The sequence below is a fragment of the Bos grunniens genome, chromosome 13 (genome assembly GCF_055505025.1).
Source record: "Bos grunniens cultivar Pamir isolate PY7600 chromosome 13, Bosgru_T2T1.0, whole genome shotgun sequence".
Classification (NCBI taxonomy): domain Eukaryota; kingdom Metazoa; phylum Chordata; class Mammalia; order Artiodactyla; family Bovidae; genus Bos; species Bos grunniens.
This window is the reverse complement of record NC_141177.1, coordinates 7945285-7970760: the sequence shown is the minus strand read 5'-3', so window position 1 is coordinate 7970760 and position 25476 is coordinate 7945285. Positions and strand designations below refer to the sequence as shown.

The 25476-nt window shown below is 46.2% G+C and overlaps 1 protein-coding gene and 1 long non-coding RNA gene across 4 annotated transcripts in view; one reads left to right on the top strand and one right to left on the bottom strand.

Moving 5' to 3' along the window:
* Positions 1-2383, bottom strand: part of LOC147360077 (uncharacterized) — a 45371-nt gene extending 42988 nt beyond the window's left edge. For both annotated transcript variants that reach the window (XR_015138947.1, XR_015138946.1), the window contains exon 1: positions 2258-2383. This is a non-coding gene — a long non-coding RNA (uncharacterized LOC147360077). The remainder of the gene's footprint in view (positions 1-2257) is intronic.
* Positions 2298-25476, top strand: part of EYA2 (EYA transcriptional coactivator and phosphatase 2) — a 263186-nt gene continuing 240007 nt past the window's right edge. Inside the window, exon 1 of one of the 2 annotated variants that reach the window (XM_086331565.1) lies at positions 2298-2824. In XM_086331565.1, the coding sequence (XP_086187691.1) occupies positions 2307-2824 (518 nt within the window). In that variant the 5' untranslated portion in view covers positions 2298-2306. The remainder of the gene's footprint in view (positions 2825-25476) is intronic. The other variant, XM_086331564.1, reaches the window with a different exon arrangement.

The following is a 25476-nucleotide window of genomic DNA, read 5'->3' as shown; positions in this document are numbered from 1 at the left end:
CCCCTGGAGAAGGAAATGGCAACCCACTCCAGTATTCTTGCCTGAAAAATCCCCTGGACAGAGCAGCCTGATGGGCTACAGTCCATGGCATCGCAAAGAGTAGGACACATGTAAGTCACCATCTCCATTTTAGACATGAGAAAGTCAAGGCCAAATACACATATACATCCTGCAGCTAGAAAGCAGGAGAGTTAACTTCATCCAGAAACAGGAAATCTAACCTCAGCCCTGTCACTGGAGGAGAATAACCGTGTTCACTGAATATTAATAGATTCGCATGCCTGAATTTTGGGGAGCAGAAAAGGGATGGAGTAAGTTTTGACCAGAGGTGGCTCCTGGTAGAGCAGGGCCCGCTGCTTATACAACTTGAGGGCCTTTTACTTAAGAAAAAGAATACGAAATTATGAGTCTGAAATTAGGTACGAAATTTCTTTGAATTAAGAAATCACAACAGGGGCTTCCCTGGTGACTCAGTGGTACAGAATCCACCTGCAAATGAAGGAGACATGGGTTCGATCCCGGATCTGGAAGGATCCCACATGCTGCAGAGGAACTACACCTGTGCGTCACAACTATTGAGCCTGTGCTCTAGAGCCTGGGAGCCACAGCCACGGAAGTCTGCATGGCCTAAAGCTCGTGGTCTGCAACAGGAGAAGCCACCGCAATGAGAAGCCTGCACACCTCAGCTAGAGAGTAACCCCTGCTCGCCACAACTAGAGAAAAGTCTGTGCAGCAGTAAAGGCCCAGCAGAGCCAAAAATAAAATAAATAAAATTATTAAAAAAAAAAAAAAAAAAGAAATCACGACAGGCATATTTTAAGAAGCTGAAGAATTCCACCAACATCACAAATTCCCAACTCCTCTTCCCTTCCGCTGGATCTCTGAGATGCCAGTGGCCACTCCCATACACCCTACTCAAGGTCAAGTGCTCCAGGGGGAATCAGAGTGGAGAGAGATGGTGGGCTCTGCCGCTTGCCACTAACAAAAGCAAACAACTTTCGTAAATTTCACATGAACAGGTGACCCATGAATAGATTTCTAGGTCCCTGTCAGGGCCTTACAAAGAGGCATAGCAAGTAAGGGACCCAAGGGTTAAGTTTCACTGTCTTCCCAGTAACCCCACAGGTGGAGTTACAGGCTTTATATCTTGAGAGCAAGCGCTTTGAAGTCAGCTTGATCTGAACTTCAACCCTGACTCAGACATTTTCTGCCTTCTCTTTGAGCTTAGATGATCATTTGTAAAACAGGCATGCTAGGGGCTTCCTTGGTGGGTTCAGTGGTTAAGTCTCCAAGTTCCCAATGCAGGGGGCCGCAGTACCATCCCTGATCAGGGAACTAGATCCCACATGCTGCAACGAAGATTGAAGATCCTTTGTGCCACAACTAAGACCCAGGGAAGCCAAATTAAAAATTTTTTTTAAAAATTAAAGAATAGGCATGCTAGCAGCATCTACCTTCTGGTCTCTTTGGGGGATCAGAGGAGACAAGGAAATGTCCTGCAAACTGGATGGATGTAGGGAGGCCAGATATAGCAAATAAAAATATGGACATCCAGTTAAATTGAAATTTCAGAGAAAAGTGAATACATTTTTAGTAAAAGTATGTGTCACCTATTGCAGAGGACATACTTATACTAAAAGTTAGTTCTGTTTTTCTATAATTCACATTTATCTGGGCATCCTGATCCCAGAAAAATATGATTGCTTGAGCTTAACAAATGGCAGTGGTTGACATTGCTTTCAGATTGAAGCAGCCTGGGTGCTTATAAAGGGCTTCCTGAACATTAGAAAGTGGGTGAGAGGAAGAAAAAATGCTGTACAGGCTCTGTTCATGACAGTTTATTATGGGGAAGATTGAAAGAGGAGAGGATGAAGTGGGGTGCCTTCATTTAAGGGTATGTGTGGAGGGCATTATACCAGACTTTAGGTAAGCCAGTTAAGTTCTTGGGACCTCGGTTCCTCCTACATGTAAAACAGGTCAAAGGAGATCCTCCAACTCTCCTCCCACAGATATCTTCAGAAATGACATTTTCTCATCATACGGACGTCACCTCCTCAGGGAGGTCTTCCCTGACTACTCCAGCCAAGATTCCTGTTCCCTTGCCCCAGCACATACTTCCCCTCCGCCATAATAATTATAATTTTCTGAAATTGACTTGATTCTTTACTTGATTGTTTGTTTACGGTCTCCCAGTTAAGTTCCGGGAAGGAACAAAACTAGTCTGACTTGTTCTAGCTGAATCTCCCAAGAGCTGTACCTGGCACATAGATGGTCCACAGATGTGGAATGAATGAAGAGGTGGCTGAATGAGTGAATGCAGTGTCACCCTTGAGGTCCCTTCCAAGCAGTCTTTCTCTTCTGGGGGGGCCGCGCCTGGGTTGCCGAAAGAGGAGGTGTGGGTGTCGGTGGGTGGGGAGGAGGCTGAGACCTCGCCTCCTCTAGGACCGGCTGGAGCGAGCGCGTCCGGCTGGGCGGCAGGCGCCGAGGGCTGCGCCGAGGCAGCTGCAGGGCCGGAGCCCCGCGCCCCGCGTTCAGCCGCCGGGGGTGTGCGCGCCCGCGGAGCCCGGCGCCGCGCCTCGGCGCCCCCACGCGCCCACGTCGCGGCGCGGGGACCCGGGCGGGGGCAGAGGGAGGGCCCGGCCGAGGGAGGGGAAGGGGCCGGTCCTCCCCGCGCAGGCAGCGGCCGCGGCAGCCCAGGAGGCGGAGGCAGTGGCGGCAGCAGAGGCAGCAACGTGCCCGCCGCAGTCAGCCCGGCCGCGTCCGACCCGCGCCCGCCTGGTCGCCGGCACCGCGCCGCGCCCGGGCGCCCTCTCCACTGCGCGCGGTGAGTACCGCCCGCGGCGCCCAGCCCGGGCCTGCCTGCGGGGATTCGCTGGTGTTGACCCGGACCCCCTGGCCTGGAGCCTCTCTCTCGCACTCGGCCAGCCGGGGCCTCCGCAGCTGTCGGGGCCCTCAAGGGCGCACCGGCAGGGTCGCGGCGTCCGGGGCTCCCAGGGTGTCTCAGGCACACGGCAGCGGGGAGAGCGCGCAGATCTAGGGAAAGCCGGTCCCGGGGCCTCAGTTTCCCCTTTCGCCCGGAAGGCCACGACCCTAAAGTGTGCGCTCCAGCGCGGGACAAGTGCATGACGCTCAGACTCGCCGGGGTCCTCCGCATTTGGTTCGTTTTATGGCCCGGGTGGTTAGCGATGAGCGGCGATCCGCTTATCGGACCCAGAGACGCCTGGAGCCGGGAGCCAAGCTCACGCCCTCGGGCGCTGGTAATGGGGTAACGGAGCAAATGGCTGGAATCCCAGGGATGGGGCTGGAATGGCCCCCTGAACCTTTTTCTAGCTGTATCTCTTAAAAAAAAAAAAAAAAAAAATCCATCTGCGCTCGGCCAGCTATGGTCCAGCTCTCCGGGCTTTGTACCGGAACCGGCGTCCGGGCGCTAGCTGAAGGTGGAGCTGAAACTTAGAAAACTTTACATCAGAAGGATGTTTAGAAGGAAGCGAGAGTTTGCTGTAATGGGACAAAGCGGAGAATGGAATGGGGTTGTTGCTTTTTTTTTTTTTTTTTTTAGGAGAGCAGCCTGGGGTTTAAACGGCCGTGATGGCTCTTAAATCTATCTCCTGTCCCCAAACAAATAGGTTATACAATTAAGAAATGTTAGGAAAGCTTGACCGGGAAAAACTTTCGCATCCCCAAATCCTCAATACGCGAAATTCTCAGCTGCGTGAAAGGGAAGCGCTTTGACGGTTTAAGGTTCCTACTTTCCTTTAGCGAAGCTTCGAAGCTTCACTGGGGCTAAGAGTTGACAGCATGCACGCTTGCTCTTTAAAAAGCAAGACTGATGCTGCGACTTTATGGATAACTTTTTTCTTTTCTTCCCCCGAAATGCAACGTAATCTTTCGAATTACTTTTTTAAAAATAACCTTGAGGTATATATAAATCACCCCTGGTGGAGGTACCTTTTAATTACGGGGCGCAGTGGAATGAGTGAGCATCGGAGCTGGGTGTTGTGGGCAAGGCAGAGGCAAGGTAGAATGATTTACAAACATCAAGTGAGAATCTGAGTGCTGAATTAGGTTTGAGTTAGGGCGCTCCCTTCCAAAGGAAATTATAACCAGCGGACAATTGTATTTCAAGCCGAATCTGTTCATTTCGCGAGCCCTTTCCTGCTTGAGTGAAATTTCTACTTCTAGTCTGAGCTAGTAGCCGCCTTACCAGCCTATGGTCCTTTGGGGGGCGGCGGGGTGGAGGAGGGGAGTTGGAGGCGGAGAGGAGAACCTCCTTTTTAAAATAATGATTGTGAAAAAATCTTCAGGCAAGATTTTTTTTTTTTTTTTTTGCCCAAGAAAGTTTCGTTTTTTTCCCCCACCTTTCTCTCCCCATCACTTTAAGCCCCTTAAACTTTATACTTCCTTGCATTTAGACATACTCAGACTAGGAAAACTTAATTAGTAATTTATGTAACAAATGCCGACAGTATGAATCTTACTTTAGACTAAGCATAAACTCCTGTTTGTATCCCAAATCTCCTTGCCTTTTGAGGAAATTCTAAATTTTGCAGTTTCGACCTATGTGGCTAGATCTGAAGGGACCTGACCTTTTAAAAAAGCACTTCATGTGTCCCATACCTAGTTAGTCACTCCAGTCTTGTAACTGTAGGTTCACAATATGATAAACTATTTTACCTTAAAGGTCTCAGCATTTTTCCTGTCTTGAAAATAGCTCATCTATTGAGTATAGTGACTGTATGTATGAGAATATTCTATAAACACATACATCTTTCCTAATATGAAATAGCTAAAGACAATACAACAAAATGTTATTATCCCAATACTTTGAGATTTAGAAAAACAGATGTTTTCAGCCCTGGTGTTTTAGAATCTTCTTTTCATGCCTTTTGTGTTGTATTAAACACATCATAAAGAAATATGATTTGTTGACTTGTTATAGGATTACCATTTGGCAAAAACACCCAAGACACGCTGTTTCAAATACGCAGTATTACTTCTGCTTTAAATTGCATGTAAAAGATCGCAAGCCTTGTTCCAGACGGATAAATTGATAAAATGCTAGCTGCTGTTGGGAGAGCAAAAGAGTCCTCCACACACACACTCACACAAAAGACCAAAAACAAAATAAATGCTTTGTGGTGCAGCTGAGTACATTTTGAATTAGGTTGAGCGAGCTACTGAGATCCTGGGCAGCTTGGGGAAAAGTATCCACAATTCAGGCACGTCCACTTTAAGACGTTTTTGGTTCCCCCAGGACAAGATGACTCCTTTCCCACAAAGAAGAAACCGTTTCCTTATTTTTTCAGTTACTTTTCCAAAGATAACTTGTGTCAGGCGCAGGAGACCAGAGTTATGCAGAAAGCCAACCGTAACCAGCTCCAAAAAACGAGGACTCATTCTTACTCCTTCCACCAGATGTTTTTTAGGTGTCCTCAGCTGGAATGCCCAGTTTGAAACTAATTAGGCCAGCAATAAACTCCTTGTATAATAAAATCGCAGGCCGTTATGCTGCATAAGTGGGGTTCCCGGCAGCTCATGACAGATGCCTCTCTCTGCAGAAAGAGCCCATGGCTGTCAAGAAAAAATGAAGGAAGTGGGAATATCTTGTTTGGATTTTTTTTTTTTGCCTGGCCCTCAATATCCAAGCACACCACACACGGTGCCTTCTTTTCTCCAAGGAGGTGGGTTGTATCCGGGGTTGAGTTTTGTCTTTGAGGACAGGCCTCCTTAGCATAAAAATGCTCAGGGAAGAAGGAAAACCATAAGTATTAGGCAGTGGCCACAGGTCTGAGGTGTAGTGATGAGTGTTGGAGTGTGTGTGTGTGTGTGTGTGTGTGTGTGTGTGTGTGTGTGTGTGTGTGTGTGTGTGTGTGTGTGTGTGTGTGTGTGTGTGTGTGTGTACGCGCATGCGCATGGAGACTGGGTCAGAAGGCTTTCTCTCCACTAGGCACAGATAAAATGCAGGGTTCTTTGGCCTGACGTCAATTCCTTCCAGGAGAGGATAACTTTTTCCCCTTAAAGATTTTTTTACTTCTTTCTCCTGATGTAGTTTCTCCTTATCTGCAGGGTGGGGTTGTGGCGGGGGAGAGTTGGTTTGCGGAGATGAAGTGGCTGGTTATTCAGTTACCTCCGAAGGCTGAACCTTCTGCCTCTTGCCAAGATTGAGTTTTGTTGGTGGAAGGAAACTTTTTTTCCAAGCTAGCTGCTCTGAAAAAGAAGTCGGTGGACTCGGCTCAAAAGGAATCCCTTTACAGAGAATTAACCCCAGAGCTGAGAAGACACGGCCTGTTGACAGAAAACACACATATCCACTCACTCCCCGCCCCACAACGCCTCCCTCACTCCCCACCTTCCTCTCTGACCCCCAACCCCCTATATCATAACAGCTTTCCGAAGGGCCCACTTTTTGTCCCCCTGCCATTTGTGGCTGTTCAAAAGTCCCAAACATACAAAACAAAAAGAAGGCTCTGGTAGGGAAGCAATTAGCGAGAATTCGCCAGAGACAATGCTTCATTTTCCTATTTGAAGATCGTAACTGGCCTAATGGTGTTTAACTAACACCTCTTCTAATCCGAGGATAAACCCCCTCAGTCAGGTGACAAATACTTGAAATGACTGTCTTAGTTAGACCCACTGTCTTGCTGGAAATGAATCGGAGGGGCCAGAACTAGTTCTTTGTTGTGTGTGATTTAGAATCAATTCCAAGATACGAGAGTGCCGGCCAGGTGGATGGAGGGGAAAAGGACGAAGAAAGCCATAGGCTTTACATTTTATTTTTTTGGCTGCTTTTTTTCTTTCTTTTGCTCCCTTGGTATCGATCGCTTTGTCATTTCTCTCTGCTTAATTTCTGTCCTTGTATTAATAGTGATGATGAAAATAACCGAGCATTTGTATGCCAGGCCTGAAGTCAACTCTTGACATGTATTTTTCAGGATGGCTCTGACAACATTTTGAGTTAGGTATGGTTACTATTATTAATTTTCCCAACTTCGTTAACAAAGAAACGGAGTCACAAGTCAAATGTCTGACAAAGCTGAAGGGCGCGTGGGCCAGAATCTAGGCCTTTAGCCTTCTACTGACGGGGCTGTGAAAACCTTGCCTCCGAGAATATTTCTGCTCTCGTTTCCCTTTGAAAAGAGATGCTGAATTTGGATCATTTTAAATGCCCTGAGCACAATGATTTTCTGATTGTGCCCTGATGTTTTTTTGCCACTGTCCTAAATGATAGAAAAAGCACACTAAGTGTTTGGAAAACACAAATCTGGGCCTTGGTGAACCATGATATTTAGCAGGTTGTATATGGTCTATAAAGGAAAAAAAAAAGTTTATTTACAAGGACTAATTTGATTTGTTCCTTCAATACTATAACGCTATGCATTTCAGTTCCTAAAAAGAGTCAATAAATTTACCGGCAGTGGCAAGGCCCGAAAACATTACGGTAGGCTGTCCAAATCCAGTTTACTGGAAGGTGCTGGATCGCTATGGGTGGGTTGTTGTTTGGAGGTTGAAATACAAACATTTGGAGTTCGAAGAATAATTTGGAACAGGTGGTCCCAAGAGTCAGGTAACCAGAGCGATTTATCTTTGCCACTTTGAAGGTTAAGGGAGGCTTGGCGGTTGCCTGAATCTGGGACAGGCAGCCTGAGGGTCAGGCAAGGGCTGAGAGGGCCCCCACTTTGGGATGGAGCCTGGAGGGATGGATGAAGGGGTCTCTGCACATAGACCCAGGTCTGTAGAAAGCAGGACTTTGTCTTGCGTGTCATCGCCCATCTGGTGATACTAGTTAGGGTGCAGCAGTAACTGCTTATATGTTTTTGCAAAGGCTGCCTCTGCTCTCAGATATACATACACAGAAATTTACAACAGGAGCTCAGAGGAACAGGCAGTCAAGGAAGCAGGTTTACTTCTCACCAGTTTTGAGAATGTGCACATGCCAATTGTCTTTGCCTAATAATGCCTATTTAAACTTGAACGAAAGATTTGAAAGAGGCTAGAAATTATTTTCTCTCTTAGTATCCGTAGTATTGTGTCAATAACATGAAAACAGATGTGGTTTCAATGGTTTGGGTTTTTCCCCTTTAGTTTCCTTTTGAAGATCTAGTAAAGTTAGATTTTTAGGTCCGTGCATTCCCAGCTTTAACATATCTGCATCCATGTACTTATAATCATTTGGAGGAAAATTGTCGGCTCTCTGTGAATTTAACTAAAGGAAAAAATGTTAAAATCGACATTTTTTTTCTCCGAAAGAATGAGGAACTGGAGGGTTAGACTACTGTTTTACTTTTGTCTCGCATCAGCTGAATCTGTCAATTCCCCTTTCTTTTCTGTTCATCTCCCAAGAATGGTCTTTCATAACTGAAATGTACAGTATATTAGCCAAAAGACGTTTTAATTTTGTTAAGAAAAATCATGCCAGAGACGGCCGAGTCTGTTTCAACCATTATTGTTTCTGTAGCGTGCATACTTTGGGTTTCATGGTTAAGATGTGGATTTGCCAAGAAAGAAAATTACAGCAAGAAACTATGCTGAAAACATATACACTTCTGTTTGAGAAATGGGAAAAACACAGAAAAATTCCACACGGTAATTGCTTTAACGTGAGTTTTAAATGTCATTGTTTGACTTATGTCAAAAAGTCCCTCTTAGCTAATTCTCACAGATGCTGTTACCAAATACCTCACCTTAAAAATGGCAAATGTGGGTCTTACTCTGATGATCTTGAGGCTTTCAGAGATGTCTGCAGTCCTGGTGGAAACATTCCAAATTTTTAGATTGTGCAGGCTGAGTTTTTTTTTTTTTTTTAAGGTTACTTAGATATCGATTTTATTTTCTTGACCCAAAATAAGAAAACACGGGGAATTCTCAAAAGCTTTTTACAGGCTGCTATTATGAGAAAAGAAGCCAAACCAACATGTATTAGGTCATGAGCTTGAAGTGCATAAATAAGCCCTTGAAGGTCACCAAAACAGGGCGAAAACCACCAGTTCTCTTCACCTCGGCCAAGTCTAAATTCCTGCCGGTTAGACGTGTTTGGTTCAAGTGGACACAGAGTGGGGGGTTCTGAGTCTACGGTTGAAAGATCTTCATTTGGATTCTGAAGACGTTCTTGCAGGGAGAAGCTAGAGCGGAGGGCTGGAATTCCCATCTCCTTTGGATCTCTCCCTCCCACGGCTCCACCAAAAAAGCAGGTTCCGGGGCCACCCCTTCCTTCAAAGCTGAGGTTTCATTCCTGGTGTTTGGTGATGTGGAAGCCAGAGGTCGAAAATGGCTTGTGTTCCTTCTGGTCAACTGCTTCGCCTCCCATCCCCTTCCTGTAGTAACTTTGCGGTTAAGGTATTAGTAGTTTCCAAAACAATTTTTTGTTGTTGTTGTTGTTCTAAGAACACGTATGTGTTTTTTGGCCGGTGGGGTACAAGATGTAAGTACAGACCTTTCGGTCTTCGTTGATGGGCAGCTCCTGAAAATTCAGAGAGGTGGAGAGGATTCTGCCGCATCCCTGAATTTGGTACCAACACTGGGGCTGATGGAAATTCCACGCAGGGAGAAAATCTCTTCACAGGAGACACAGAAAGGGTTTCGCTGCAAAGAAGATTGTTTTGTTTTGTGGGTGTGTATTATTTGCAAGGATGGGAACTTTAGTTTCACAGCGTTCTGGAAACACTTGTCTCCCAGCAAAGGTCTGAATGCCCTTCCTAGTTGGGAAGGGGGAGGGGGAGAGAAGCCGAGCGGGCAGATTCCTGCCCCTCTGGCCTTTTGTGTGGCTAGTACAGTAGAGGGAAGCGGTGGCTCACTGCTTAGAGGGTGTCATGTGGCATAACAAGTTGTGACTTGCCGCTCGTGTTGTAAACAAAGTTTTGTCCCCATCCAGCCGTGGAAAAGAATGGAGCTGAGATTATTCACCTCCGGGTCTGTGATGGGGCTTTCTGGCCGTCTCCCCTTGCTAAAGAGCCCGGGCTCCCTGGAGACTTTAATTTTGGAGTGTGGAGTGAAGGGGGGAGGGTGGGAGGGGAGAAAGAATGTCTTAAACTCAGCAAATGTCTGAAACGCTCCGAATTTCTCCAGCATTGCTGTGACACCCACGAGAAAGACAATGATAAGAGGACACAGAAGCTGGCTTTTGGGCGGATGGGGCTAAGCAGGGAGATTGGGGGCTTGCTAGTAGTTTGATGTAGAGGAGAGAGTTTTCGGACACCTTGGGACCCCTAGAATGCCTTGCTAAGTGTCTCTGGGAAACTAATTTGGAAATGTCTTCCCTGCAGTTTTGCTGTCCTTTCTTCATGCTTGTTTTTAGAGAATTAGGTTTTAGTTTTGTTTTTAAAAAAGACACAAGATTTGTTTGGGAATAACAAGTGGCTCATGGTTACTGAATACTTACTATGTGCCAGCGTGCTAAGCAAACACTTATATTTCTGACTCCAAATAGCCTTAGATGGAAGGGTCTATTATTATTACCCCTATGTTACAGATGCGAAATTGAATCTCGTGGAGAAGTAATTCATCCACGGTTACATGGCTCATATCAGAGCCAGAATTGTTGATTCCTAACCACTAGTATACCCAGCTCTCCCACCTCCAACCCCCTGACCCTGGTGTAATGAGAGCTACATTTCCTGTACATGTCTGCCTTGGAGAGCTAGATTTCAAAGTCAGTCTCCAGTTGTTTTGCCTGGAGGATATTATTCAGTGATGATCAGGTATAAAAGTTGGGTTCAGAAATAAGCGACATTACCTGATTCTCACAGAATCTTGAGCCTGTTCTTACAGAATAACTAAAGTTTAGAATTGAAATCTGTTGAAATGGTGGCTGCATCACTGCAGTTAGCTGGTCTAAGCTATTGCCTATGGCCACTTCTGTGCTAGCAGAGTTGAGTAATTACTATAGAGACTGCATGGCCTTTTGTAGAATGTTTGCTGACCCCTGAGCTATTGCAATATGACAAGACAAATTTTGTTGACAAAGAATAACATTTACTTGGGACATGACATATACCGTTTTGCTGATTTTATTAACACTATTTACTGAGTCCTACATGCCTTGTGTGTTGCATGGTGATGGGGAAAGTTACAAATGCATTCATTCACTCATTTATTCAGCTTTATTTATTGAGCTGTGTTCTAGGCATTGGGCTAATCAATGGCGACCCAAAGGCAAGAAGGACCCACCCAATCTGGCACCTCTGATAGCAGGATTGATATTCACATGAATCTCCAAGATGCATAAGCCAGGAGCCAGGCTGCTTGGGTTCAAATCCTTGCTTAGCATTAACCAACTACGTAATGTTGGGCAAGTTACCTAACATTTACATGCCTTGGTTTCTTCACCTATAGTTTAGGGTGGTTATCATGGAAATATGGGCTTCCAGTGTGGCACAGTGGTACAGAATCCACCTGCCAGTGCAGGAGATGCAAGAGACACAGGTTCGATCCCTGGATCAGGAAGATCCCCTGGAGTTTGAAATGGCAACGCACTCCAGTATTCTTACCTGGGAAATTCCATGGACAGAGGAGCCTGGCGGGTCCTTGGGGTCACAAAGATTTGGACATGACTGAGCATACGCACACACATCATGGAGTTCAAGCTAATAAATATAAAGTGCTTGCAGTAGTACATGGCAACTAGGGTGAGCTATATCAAAGTCAGCTACTGTATTATTGTTATTATTATTAACATTATTTCAGCTTAAATGCATTATTTACATACTTGCATGACCCTAATCTCAGTCTCCCCTCTGTAAAATGGAGATGATGATAATAATGATAATAGTAAGTGCTTCAAAAGGCCATTGTGAGAATTTAAATGAGGCAGTACATGTAAAACACTTTGCTTTGCTACAGTGCCTGCCTACATTGAATGCTCAATAAGCCAGCTATTATGCTCAAGCCAGCTGTCATTACGCTTGAGGTTATAGGGAATTACATACCGGGCCAGTGATGTGCCTCTAAGCTATTGGTCAATGGAGTCCTTTTTCAGTATCAAGCGAGTGTAGGGCAGTGGTTAACAACACAGACCCTGAACTCAGACAGATCTGACTTGAATCTTAAGTCCACCACTCACTAACTATGCCAGCTCAGGTTGGGGGATGACCCCCTCAACTTCCCAAACAGCAGAGGCAAGGGTCGCTGTGCATTAGGAGGTCCTGAGGGTTAAAAGGGGTAGCAGGGTGTTTGGCACATAGTAAGCACTCAATAAATGCAAGCTTGCATTATTATCACCCCGACTCCTTGCCCTACTCCCACCCCCCAGAAAGCACTGAACATTAGTAAATTTTAATTTGAAAATAAAAGAACACATTTTAAAACTGCCAAACAGATTTAAAATAATATTCATTAAACAAAATTAAAATATTCTATTAAAGCCAGACTTTGGGCTCAGACCAAATTTTTATAACCCAAGCTTAAAGGCCAAGGAGTCCCTCAGCCACAATGGGGACATTGTGATTGAACTTGAGACTTCAACGCTGCTATTGAGCGGTCTTTGAAATGCACGCACGTTTCCCGTTAAAATGAAAGGGAAGTCATAGGAAGGAAAAAAAAGTGAGGTTCTTGCTCACCCCAACAAACCTTAATGAATTGAAAAAGAAAAACAAAAGATTTCTCATTTTTCTCCTGCTGCCTTATCCTGCCAAAGAAGCCTGGCCCCCTTCTAACCCCAGCTTTGAATGGTACCCAAGACCATTTCAGATCTGATATGCTCCACCAGCTAAGCTAGTATCAATTCTGGTCTTTGTCAGGTTTTATAGGTGGTGGTCGTGTATCAGTGGGAGCTGGGACCTGAGAGCCCAGCTGCTAGGGTCCCATCCCAGCGCTGCCTCACCGAACTCTGCCTCACTCGCCATAACCAAAGATAACCTCCTCTTACCTTTCGGTAGCATCCTTCATCCTCACTGAGCCTTTCACAACACATGGGAAAAGTAACAGCAGTGGACTGCGACATCTTTCTCTAGGTGGGGTTTCTTGCCAACCAGTGGGTGGCATGACCTCCTTCTCAGACCTTGGCTGTGATGTGGGGCCATGAGATTAGGGGGAGGGAGGCTGGGCAGCCGTTGGGGAGGGCATGGGGTGGACTCCCAGATCCACCCCCGACCTGCTGTGTGATATTGGTCAGAGGACTTGGGCTCTCTGAGCCCCTCACCCATTCATGGGTCATTTGCCATCTCCTCAGCTACCCACTCCAGTGTTCTTGCCTGGAGAATTCATGGACTGTAGTCCATGGGGTCGCAAAGAGTCAGACATGACTGAGCGACTTTCACTCACTCCTCCATGCTGGGTTTGTTAAACAGCTTCAATACAGTGATGGATGGGAACATGGTCTGCAGGTTCAGAGAGTGGTGGTTCTTACAGTGGACCCCTAGAAGTACTAAGAAAAGACAGAAAGTGACCACTACTTGCCTAGGGAATATTCCTTCTTATTCTTCAAGTAGCTTCGGTCTTGGGATTTCAACATTCTGGAAGAATCTACTGGTCTCTGAAGAGCAATCTTCTTCTTAATGGGGGGTGGGTGGGTAGGGAGGGTGTACCGTTTCCACGTTAAAACATGGATGAATATTTTTTTTAGAGTTCTGTCTTTATGTTATTATACATTTGAAAAATAGCAGGCACTTCAGAAAAATGGTTTCGTATGTTTTTAACCGTGCAAGACAAAAATATTTTAAAAATCAAGTCCACCAGGTAATTCTAGCAAAAGTGGCATCCAGGTATTTACAGCAAATAAGTCAAATAACAGAATTTTCTACTAACCAGAATTGGAATTCTGCACTCAGTTTTCAGGGGAATACAGTGAAACAAACGAGTTTTCTCATTTGTAAAGTCATCTCAGAGCACGTGTCTGGACATATTCAGTTTGTATCTTGTATCTTCAGAAGAAGAATGGCTGTCCTTTGGATGAATATGATGCTAATTAAAATCACCTCAGTTCCAGGATCTGTTCTGATCGACTATAAGGATCAACTCACTTATTCCTCACAACAATTCTATGACGGAAGTCTATTACTATTCACATTTTAGAGGAGGACAGTAGGCACAGAGAGGTTAAGTGGCTTGTTCACGGTCACACAGCAAGTAAGGAGTAGAGCCAGGCTTTGTCTGCAGATGGTTCTAGAGACGATCTTCATATCCCCTGCACTCCCTGCCTCTTTAACCACCATAGAAAAAATTAAATTTTCCTTCTCTTTGACCTTCACGTTACTGAACACTTAATTAGTTAGGGACAGGCATGTGAGGGAAACAAAGGGACTGTCAGTCCTGACTATAGTTTTTCAGTATTTTACAAGGATGTGTTGGTGTATTAGCCTCCGCTGCAGCATAATGCAGGGGTCAAGAGCCAGCCTGTCTAAGTCTACGACTTACTAATACTATCTTTCTGACCTTGGGTTTACTTCTTCCAGCGACAGTTTCCTCACTTAGGAAGTGAGGATCATGAATCTACAACATCAGAGTTAGCAAATATTAATCTACATCATCAGCGTTAACAACTGTGCTCTGAGTAGCAGAGGGCATCTGATACACAGTGACTGGTTGTCTGGTGCTGTTTATTACCTGTTGGGGAGAAAGTAACTGTAGAAATTGTCTCTCCCAGTGAGGCACAGTTGCAGTGGGGTACAGTCTGGAGTGAAGGAGAAGGGAAAGAGCCTGGGATGCGGGGCTCGAGCTGGAAAACAGCCCAGGATTTTCCATATGAGATCAGAGACACTGGCTTTCCTCGTCCCCACGTGAGAAGTTGCAGAGACGACTCCTCAGCAGGCAGCCTGGAACTCTTGAGCCCGCCGGGATTAGAATCTGCGCTTGAGGACCCCACGCCCCCTCCTCCTGGGATGGGGGCGGGGGAGCGAGGCTTGACTGTCACGTGACCAGTACCTGGCAGCGGGGAGACACTCCTCACCACCCCAGGAAGAGCTGGACTTTGGGCGTGAGCTCAACTCAGAGGCAGAGAAGAACTCTTCCAAAAACCCTTCCCCGCTTGCCTGTGCAAACTCAAACACAACTGTAGGCTGTGATTCCATTTTTCTTCTTCTTCCCTTTCTTCTGTCTTGGAAAACGTCCTTCTCTCCAGAAGCCTCGGCCGAGTTTCCAGTGACCAGGTGTGCAGACCGTCTGGGTTTGCTGCCTTCCGCCTTCCTCCTCTGCTTCAGCTCCCCTCCATTTCCTCTTGAATATAGAAAATGGAATTTCATTCATTCATTTAAAAATATGTATTGAGCACCAGCTGTGTACCAGAACCTACCCTGGACATGGAATACAGTAGAGAACAGAAACAACCAAAGTCTACTCCCTCGTGGAGCTACACTTAAGAGGGGGAAAGACCACAGATAAAAACCTGTATGTGTGCAGTACACTGGATGTCAGACGCTCATGCCTCTGTGGGGAAAATAAACAAGAGAAGGTTGATGGAAACTGTAGGGGGGGCGAGGTGGGAATGAGAGGGCTCCCTGCGCAGACAGCCTCTGAGCACACCACCGCTGGAGTGAGGGAGCCCTGCCCATATCTGGGGAAGAGTATTCTAGAAAGAAGAAACCAGCAAAGGCAAAAATCTTGAGATGGCCATGACCTGGAGCCCAGTGGGCTAGGCCCACTGAATAGGGGGAAAGAGGAGGTGAAATTGTGAAGGAGGGGCCCCATCCGGGAGGGCCATTCTGTATCAGTTAGATGTGTCTGAAGTCAACAGTATTATAATTTTTAAATGACTTTTTAGAAGTACATAGGACCTAAATCTGAGGTCAGTCATCGCAAGTTCAGATAGCCAGAGTGGCCAGCCAGGTAAGAAGTGAATGAAATGAGCAGGGTAATTAGCCAGGAGAAATGAGGACTCCATATTGCCATGTGTTCTGATTTTTCAAAAGACACCGAAACCTGGACCTTTGTGAGAAATGTTCTGATTTTTAAATCAGCGTGAGGAACCACGGGCGTGCAATTGCATGCTCACAGTTTGAGCCCACTCTTCCAAACATCCCTGTCGACCTTGGGAGTCTGACTTCAGTGAAAAGGCATCAAGCTTTTCTCAAACACTCTCTTTTCTTTTTTACCAATTCCCGACCAGAAGGATGCCAAGAGATGCTAAAAATTGTTTCCAGGAAAAAGTAGGACTTGAATCTCCTGGGGATGGGGGCTGAGATATCTTCCAAGGAGCAATCAGTTTGCTTCATTTTTTATGTCTTTCTCAGGACTTTTTCCTGATCACCCCTCATCATGGGTAATGGCAAACATGGTCCAAATCTGTCCTCCTTCGGGTTTCCATTAGTTTCATGATGATTATTATTTTGTCATCTGGGGTTGATTTATGAGCGGTGAAATGTTTGCAGGTTTCGTAAATGGTTGTCAGCCACTGTTTAGAATGGCAAGGAACTTCTTGTGTTTTTCACATTGTAAGGACTGTTGTGATAGTTTCCAGTGGCTACAGACATGAAATGGGATAAAAGGAGGGGGCCTTGAAGGATTCCACATAGAGTGATTGGAAAATTGAGTAATTAGTTGGAGGTGGGGGGCTCTGAGGGTGGGAGGTGGGGGCTCAGAGCCCTAAAGATCTGGGATGCTGAGACTGACAACACCGACTTTATAGTCTGCCTTCTCAGCCCCAAAGCTGGAGTTAAGCAAAACCCCAGCCAAGGGTCCACATAGCTATCAAGATTCTTCCGGATGAAAGTAACAGAGAACTTACTTCCAAGCTGGTTTAAATAAAAAGGAAATGTATTGACTTGGGAAAATGTAAAATTCTGGGGTGTGCTGGCTTCAGGTGTGGCTGGTTCCAGAGCTCAGATATAGGTGATGCACCCATCTTTTAATTCATCCCTGTTCAGGAGGATTCCGTCCTTTGTCACATGCCACTTCTGGAACTCAGGATGGAGTGGGTGAGAAGTAGATTCCCAAACTGAACGCAGCAACATTTTCTGGAAGTGAGGAGTGGACTGGTTCCCTGTGGACCCCCAAATTGCAGTGTCATGCTGCTCTAGATTTGCCTTGACTGCCCCTCTTCTGCTGAGCTACAGTGCCATTTGTGAAATGTGATTTCACTCTTTCTGTACATCATCTCCTCAAATATTCCTGTGAGGATGGCACTTTTAAGGTGTGCTACTATTCTGCCTCCCACGTGTTCTTTCCCACAGACCTAGAGGATGATCTTTTATTTCAAGTAAAGGTGTTTCCGGGGCTTCCCTGGTGGCTCAGCGGTAAAGAATCCGCCTGCATTGCAAGAAACGCAGGAGACTCGGGTTCAATCCCTGGGTCAGAAAGGTCCCAGGGGGAAGGGCATAGCAACCCACTCCAATATTCTTGCCTGGAGAATCCCATGGACAGAGGAGCCTGGTGGGCTGCAGCCCATAGGGTCGCAAAGAGTCGGACACGACTGAAGCGACTTAGCGTGTGCATGCACAAGGGTGTTTCAGAGAGGGTCATCTCTTTTCATGGTGTCTTGTACAAAATTAATGCTCAATCTTGGGGTGCTCCAGCCAAGCATGGGAGCTGCAGAAGACTTCTGAGGAAAAAATGAAATGTCTCAGCGTCACCTGGAGTGGCTGGAGCGACCTTGGGGAGGCTGTGCTTGTGTTGCTGGGCTTCTGACGATCAACCTGTGTTTCTTATCCTCCTCTGAGCCTTGCCCTTCACTGTTGCCTCCACTCCATTATTGCCTTTTTCCTGTTGCCTTTAGTGACCCTACAGTAATATCTGATGCAACACAGAGGTTGCCAGCCAGCAGCCAAAAGGCATTTTGTTTGGTCTGCAGAACATTTAAAGTAGAAAATGGAGCCAACATTTGAAAATCTGGACATAGTACACAACAATGCAGATTTCTGGCTTCCATTTAAAAATCAGAAGATCTGTTGACACTTTGCCCACATCTTCACATGACCTCAATTGACTGGAACTGGGACATGATTGCCTCTTTTAGGTGGATGAGTTCTCAGTTCCCCACGGTCCCCACCTTTCTCTGTCGTCTCCCCAAAGCAGGGGTCCAGGGTTAATTACTGTTGGCCATTGGGATGGTGCTGTTGGTTGTCCTCCTGTCCTACAGTAGGTTTCAAAGGGAAGAGAAGTCGTTCCTATATCCAGGTCTTCATCAAAAGTATGAAAATGAAGTGTAAATCGAGTTGGTCGTTAGTATTAAGAAAAATAAGGAAAAGCATGTTTCTCAACGTTGGCCCCGTGAAGATTTGAGGTTGGACAGTTCTGTTTGTGGAGATGGGTCCTTGCATTATAGGATGGCATTTAATATGTCCACATATGGACCATACTGCTTTCAGAAATAAATAGCTCCCTGTGCTCCAGGCATCCACCACCAGTTTGGTAAGAAGAGTTACCGTAAGAAAAAAAAGAACAAAACTGTTTTTGCCCTGAATTGCTCACTGGCAGGCCCTGCATTGGCAGTAGAGGTTCTGAGTTGGCTGATTTGGGTTTAATCATAGGTGAACTTGCCAACTATTGAGGCCACTTATGACAGCCTGTCTAAGATGTTATAGAAGGGATTCAGCATTGGAAGAGAGGTTGAACCATCTTAGAGTCTTTGGAGAATTTCTTGACTTTCAGCTGTGAAAGGACATCGTGGCCACTACTTTCAAAAGGCTTGCAAACAGTCGGTTCTGCCACTGAGAGCGGACGGGCATCGAGGCTTGCTGCAGAGCAGATGGAGGGACCAGATGGTCTCCAGGTGTCTCTTCCAGCTCTGATTCTGTGAGCTGCTCCTCAAAGAGTGAATTTCCCCAAGACTGGTTTGGTTTGTTGCCTCCTGCATCACAGCAGCTCCTAACAGTGGTCTGTGATGGAAACCCAGAGGAACATGGTTGTGCAGGGAGGGAAAGGAGGCTTCCCTAGGCCAGTACTGTGCACTGCTGGCTTGGTTTTTTTGTTTATTTGTCTTGGCCTTTCACCCATGCTCCAAATCTGGTCAAGTGTCTGAAATAGTGTCCATGTTTCAATTTCACATAATGACAATAATGGGTGCCAATCATCTATTCAACACATGTTAATTGAACACCTGCTATGAGGCAGCCGCTGTTCCAGGCACTTGGCAGGAAGCTGAGAGCAAAACTGACCAAATTGGCCCAGTAGCTAAGACTCTGCACTCCCAATGCAGGGGGCCTGGGTTCAGTCCCTGGTCAGGGAACTAGATCCCACATGCCGCAGCTAAGAGTTCACAGGCTGTAACCAAAAGATCCCGTGTGCTGCAAGGAAGATCAAAGACCCTGCATGCCACAACTAAGACCCAGTGCAGCCAAAGAAATGGAAAAAACAAACAAAAACAAGTGACCAAGTCCTTGCTCTCATGGAGCTGTGTTGTTGGTGGAAGAGAGATGGGCAATATCAGGAAGACAAGGAAAAATACATGTAGTATTTAGTGTTATACTATATGTACACATACATATAGTGTTAACTGCTATGGAGAAAAATTAAGTGGGAGGGGGGAAGCAAGGAGGGTTGTAATGCAGCAAGGAAAGGTGGTATTTTTAATTTAGTTTTAATTTAAAATAAAGTGCTCAGTGCAGTGGTGTTCTAGTAAGTTGGCTGTCTGGAAATTAAGATCCTTATTTGTAGCATTTGCCACTTCCCATGGTGTAAATATTCCCACCATGCTAATTCAAGCTCCTGATGGTGTAAAAACCAGTTCACAATATTCACAGCAATTTACCAGTCATTTCTTGCAGGTTGGTGCTGGCTGGCTCTAGCACGCCACCAGTGGGGAGGGCCTCACCATAAACTATCTGGCCGATGAGCACGTGCAGAAGCCCTGAGTGAGATTGTGCTTGATGTATTCAGGCATAGCCCAGAGTCCATTGTGGCTGAAACAGAGAGAGGGGAGAGGGACAAGAGATGTGGTCAGAGAGCCAGAGGCAGATGACCTAAGCATTTTAAGCCACGGTTGGATTTTTGGCTTCTCCTGCGACTGAGGTGGGAGCCCCTGGAGGGACCAAGCAGAAGAGAAACAGGATCCGATTTACATTGAGCAGAACCCCTCTGATTGCCCTGAGAGCAGGCAGCAAAGACAGAGCAGGTAATTCTGTTGTGAGACTGCTAATGGCAAGAGATAATGACTTGGAGTCAATACTGTGGCCCCTGATGCAAAGAACTGACTCAATGGTAAAGACCCTGATGCTGGGAAAGATTGAAGGCAGGAGGAGAAGGGGACAACAGAGGATGAGATGGTTGGATGGCATCACCAACTCGATGGACACGAGTCTGATCAAGCTCCGGGAGTTGGTGATGGACAGGGAAGCCTGGCATGCTGCAGAGCATGGGGTCACAGAGAGTCAGACACGCCTGAGCAACTGAATTGAATGGAATGACTTGGAGTAGGCGAGTAGCAGCAAGGGTGGGGAGAAGTAGTTAGATTCTGGATGTATAAGCGGAACCAGTGGAACTTGCCAACAGAATGGGTCTGGGAAGTGCTGTGAAGAGTCCAAGGTGACTCCAAGGTTTTTGGTCGGAGTATCTGGGAAGATGGAGCTGACATTTCCTGACATAGGGAGGCAAGTTGAGGAGCAGGTTGAGAAGGAAGGTTAGGCGTTCTTCCTATGAGCCTGTGAGTGCTTACGTGCAGCCTCTTCTCCTTCCGTGCTCATGAGGAGGTTCTTTTATTACCCCATTTTCGAGAGGCTGTGACAGGGACTCAATGTGGTTAAACAGCAAGCCCCAAATGGCCCCGCTAGGACTGGACCAGGCCAGAATTGCCCCCTTCCACCGCTCAGCTGTCTTGCCATGTTTCCTTGGCTCTCCCAGCCACATTCCTCCTTTTTATTTTGAGGAAATGGAGGCAGAAAATTTCTGCGATGGAACCAACCAAGGAACCAAAAGCAAAGGAGCTCTGCAGGGGTCACCACTACAGGCACAGGTGGGTCTGCTCAGTCGGTCCACTGCATGCCTCTTTCTGTGACAAGCATGTTGGATTGACTCAAGAAGATTAATATTTCACAGGAGAACTCACACTTGGCAGAATCTGCCCGCCAATGCATGAGATGAGGGTTCGATTCTTGGGTCAGGAAAGATCCCCTGGAGAAGGAAATGGCAACCCACTCCAGTACTCTTGCCCAGGAAATCCCACGGACAGAGGAGCCTGGCGGGCTACAGTCCATGCAGTGCAGAGTCGGACACGACTGAGCACACCGCCCCCTGCACGCCCCTGATGCTCTTGCTAGCGGCTTAGGGATCTTAGGGAACTCATACTTACAAAACATTAGTCAACAGCCTAGAAGGCTTTGGTTTTGGATGGACATAGGTTTAAATCCAGATCCCACCACTCAGTAACTTTACCTGCCTGAACCTCAGTTTATCCATCTGTGCCATGGACACACTAAGAGTTCCACTCGAATTAAATGAGATAATTCATAAGGTGTTTGGCACTGTGCGTAGCCCAGAGGCCACACAGGGCAAATGCAGAGTCCCAGGACCATTATGGTTTGAGTGAAGGAATGAGAAGCTTGGGTTTAATCGTAGACAAAGGCTGACTGGCCTTCTGAAGCTGGGGTGGGGACAAGGAGTTGTGAAGTGTGTCCTGCCTGAGAGCTTTGTAGTTTGGCCATTTTTTTTTTGTTTTTGTCCAATCCTGGAGGTTGGCGGCCTCTATCTGCGTCTCTGCTGTGCTCACAGGCAGCCAGTCCTTGGCCATTAACTGCTGTCGGAGCCCCCAGAGGGGCCGACCTCGGCCCCACGGAGAAGGCTGCCTTGAGATGTCATTTGCCAAAGGCAGAACAGCCTGTTCTCTCAACAAGCAAATCCCCAGATGGGAGCCCATTCAGGGCTGCCACGTTTTTCCTGATGAAATTCCTGACTTGGTGTGTTGTGTTTTTTTAAAAACACGCCCACTGCCTCCCAAAACCTCAGCCGAAGAGAAACATTTCTCGTTGAATTACTGGGTTTTGAAAGGGTGTCAAGTTATGCCCCACTTTCATGGCCTACATACGCCACTCTTTCCACTCACTGCTCTGGAAGAGAGTCCCAGATGGCAGAGCCTGGCTGTTATCTCAGCCGCCCTTGCGTTTCGCGGATGGGAAAACTGAGGCTCGGAGAGGCCAAGGAGGAGAGCCACACACTGAGTTGGTCTCCGGGCCTCGGCCAGACCCAGATCTCTGGATTTCAGGCCCATTATTCTTCCTCCTTCATCAGAGGTCACCAACGGGCAGCCTGTGGCCACCTCTACCCCACAGATGTGCTTTCTTTGGCCCAGGAGTGTTTTAATTTGCATCAGTTGCCAGCATTTAGAAATCAGGAGATTCCATATAAAAACCCACATTTCTGGCTGCTCTTAGACCATTGGGAGATCTGCCAAGTGAGGTCTGCATTCCTGCCTGGTGACCATTGAGGATCTCAGTAATGTCCACTCCCTTTAGCCAGAGCATGTCTTCATTTTGCCGCAGTCCCCACCCTGCCCTCTAGTCTCCCTGGATGCTTGGGGCTGAATGTCAGTTACCATCATAGAACTTCTCCCTTCCTGGTTCTCTGATGGCGATGTGTGTGTGTGTGTGTGCTCGCACACACTTAGTCCGTCAGTCGTGTCTGACTGTTTGTGACCTCATGGACTGTAGCCCACCAGGCTCCTCTGTCCAGGGGATTCTCCAGGCAAGAATACTGGAGTGGGTAGCCATTCCGTCCTCCGGGGGATCTTCCTGACCCAGGGGTCACACCTGGGTCTCCTGCATCGCATGCCGATTCTTTACCGTATGAGCCACCAGGGAAGCCTGATGGTGTGGTTAAGAGGAAAGTAAACGATATCTTGAAGCTGCGTCTTTATATCAAAAGCAAAGAAACAAAAGATGAACTGAAATGGCTGCTTATTTTAAAACGAATGGTACAGAATATTATTTCTTTGTAGCAGGGAAGGAATTTTCTGTAAATTTAATGTGCAAGCAGAATACATCGGTGTCAGAACAGCCAGCCGTCTTCACTCCCTGATATTCCCTCTGCCTCCCCTTTTCCGCCAGCATCCCATTTGTGACCCCCTCCATGCCAGGGCTGAGGTTTCCACTTACTTTTTTTAAGACAGAATTAAACTTCCTTGACCGAAGTCTGCCCCACTTCTCTGAAACTTGAAATGCTATTAAATGAAGTTAAGAAGTTAAAAAAAAAGTCTAAATAATCTTTTCATTACTCAAGAAAGACCGTGTGTGTGCATCTGAGTGAGTCTGCGTGTGTGTCCACGCGCGTGCATGCTGTGTGACTTTGTGATGTGTTCTTGATTTATGGGATTTCCCCTGAATAGAACTGGATGAAAGTGTTTTTTCCCTGGCTCTGGGACTGGCACTTCTGGACTTTGGTGTAAATTTAAGCCAGGGTGCAAAGCCAAGTGGTTTTAACTCTCTTTTAATGGTATAGCAGGGAGCTGGGTTAAGGTTGGGTTAAGAGTGACGTTTCTTCTTTCTGGGCCATATTGGGAGGGCTCGTCGAGAGAAGAGTTGTGGATTCCAAGTTTTTAAAATGATCATCACGCTCCTTCCAGGAGAGCTGATCAAGAGAAAAGAGACTCACGTTTTCAGAATACCTGCTGTGTGTCAGAACTCAGTGTAAAGATTCTCTCAGTCTGCTTTCCGAAGTGAGCTATGGAAGTTTCTTTGAATACTGACCTGTTCTTGTTTATCTGTATTAGGAAAAAATAGAGAAAGATAGCTGTAAAGCACATAATGAGTAGTATTTCCTAGAACGAGGTGCAATTTGTTTAAGGGAGAAGAGTGCATTTAGAGGAAAAATATGTAAATAGCACAGGTGGCTTTGTGGATGTGACAAGATCATGAGTGATGGGTTTGGTTTTGCCCTCACAATACTCAGGAGTGGTCAGGTGGTCAGCCTGCCCCTAAGCTTGGAAACCCTTCTAACATCGTGTACTTCCTCAAAGCACTTAAACTTGTCATTAAATACTTAGTTGTGTAACCTTCTGCATAGTTCTAGCCAACTTCTTTGAACCAAGGCTCTGTGGTCATTTCATTGTTGCTGCGTTCCTAGCCTCCGGGAGAGTGCCAGGCATGTGGTAGGTGCTCAGGGAATAGTAACACAGGACGGCATGGACACCCTGCGAGGCAGGAATTGTCCCCATTTTACAGACGGGGAAACAGAGATTCAGAGGGGCTAAGTGACTTGCTTTAAGGTGTCACAGCTAGGATAGGGCAGAGCCATGGTTCAAACCATTATGTCCTCTGATCATAGGAACACTCCCTTTCATTTATTTTTGCAAAGTTTTTTGAATGCTTTCCTGAACTTCAAAAAAATTATTTATGTATTTATTTTTGGTTGCGCTAAGTCTTTGTTGCTGCACAAGGGCTTTCTCTAGTTGCGACAACAGGGGGCACTCTGCTAAGGTGGCTTCTCTTACTGCGGAGCCCAGCATCTGGAGTGCACAGGCTTCAGTCAGTAGCTGGGCTTCGTTGTTCCGAGGCGTGTGCTATCTTCTCTAACCGGGGGTTGAACCTCTGTTCCCTGCGTTGGCAGGCAGATTCTTATCCACTGTACCACCAGGGAAGTCCTCCCTTTCATTTATAAAGCCCTCTTGAAAGCTTTTTCATAGCGATTGGACTCACTTCTACAAAATGACATTGGCCTATTTTTGTTGATGACTGATCTAAGGCACAGAAGGGGAAGGAAGCAAGTTAACTTTCCCACCCCTCCGCCTTTAGACCATCCTCACCAACTTTCAGTTTGGATAATAAAAGCAATTTTTAATACCCAGGACACCTCCACCTCAGGGGAGGGGAATGCAAAGTGATTTGATGAACTGCCAGAGTGAGCAAGGTCAGGGAAGACCCTAAACTGTATCATGGAGTCACAATAAGGGTAAAACTAATAGTAAGTTGAGATGCCTAGAAAAATTCTAGCACGTGGGATAGGAAATAGTTAACTGCAGTTAACTATGGGATGTAGAATGGCGAGAGAAGAGATTTTTGTTTTTCACTTTATATACTCTCTGCACATTCTGAAAACTTTTACTAAGGACATGGATTGTTTTATATTCAAATAAACAGTGAATTTTGAAATGTAACAGTAGCTGACTTTCACCTGGGACACTTAAGAGTATCAAATAGTGAATTACAAACCTTTGAAAAAATAGGGATCCAGGAGTTTAAGCCAATAATAAATAGATAAGTAAATAAACAGCGGAGAGGGAGGTTTCTTGTTTACAGTAGAATGACAAGGGCTGACGGGAAGTGTGGAGGGAGGGCTGGATTGGAGACATACCATGTTGTAACCATTATGGTAAAAGATTTGGTGCCATCAGGAATCATTCATGAATACCAAGTCTGGGGTAGGGATGTTGATGAGAGCCAGGAACTTTGTGTGATGTTTAAGGATCTCCCCATGGATGGCTTGTTAATTTCAAGGGGGAAAATGTGGTCACTGTGCAATGGAGAAATCAGATGACACGTTGCCTGGGTGATCAGTATTAACATCATCAGTGAGAGGAGGGTGGGTACAGGGTACCCTTAGAAGGACACACCATCAGCCGTGCAGTGGGCTGGCCAAGAATGCAGAACCTGAGTCTAATCATGAAGAAACAGCAGAGGAACCCAGAAT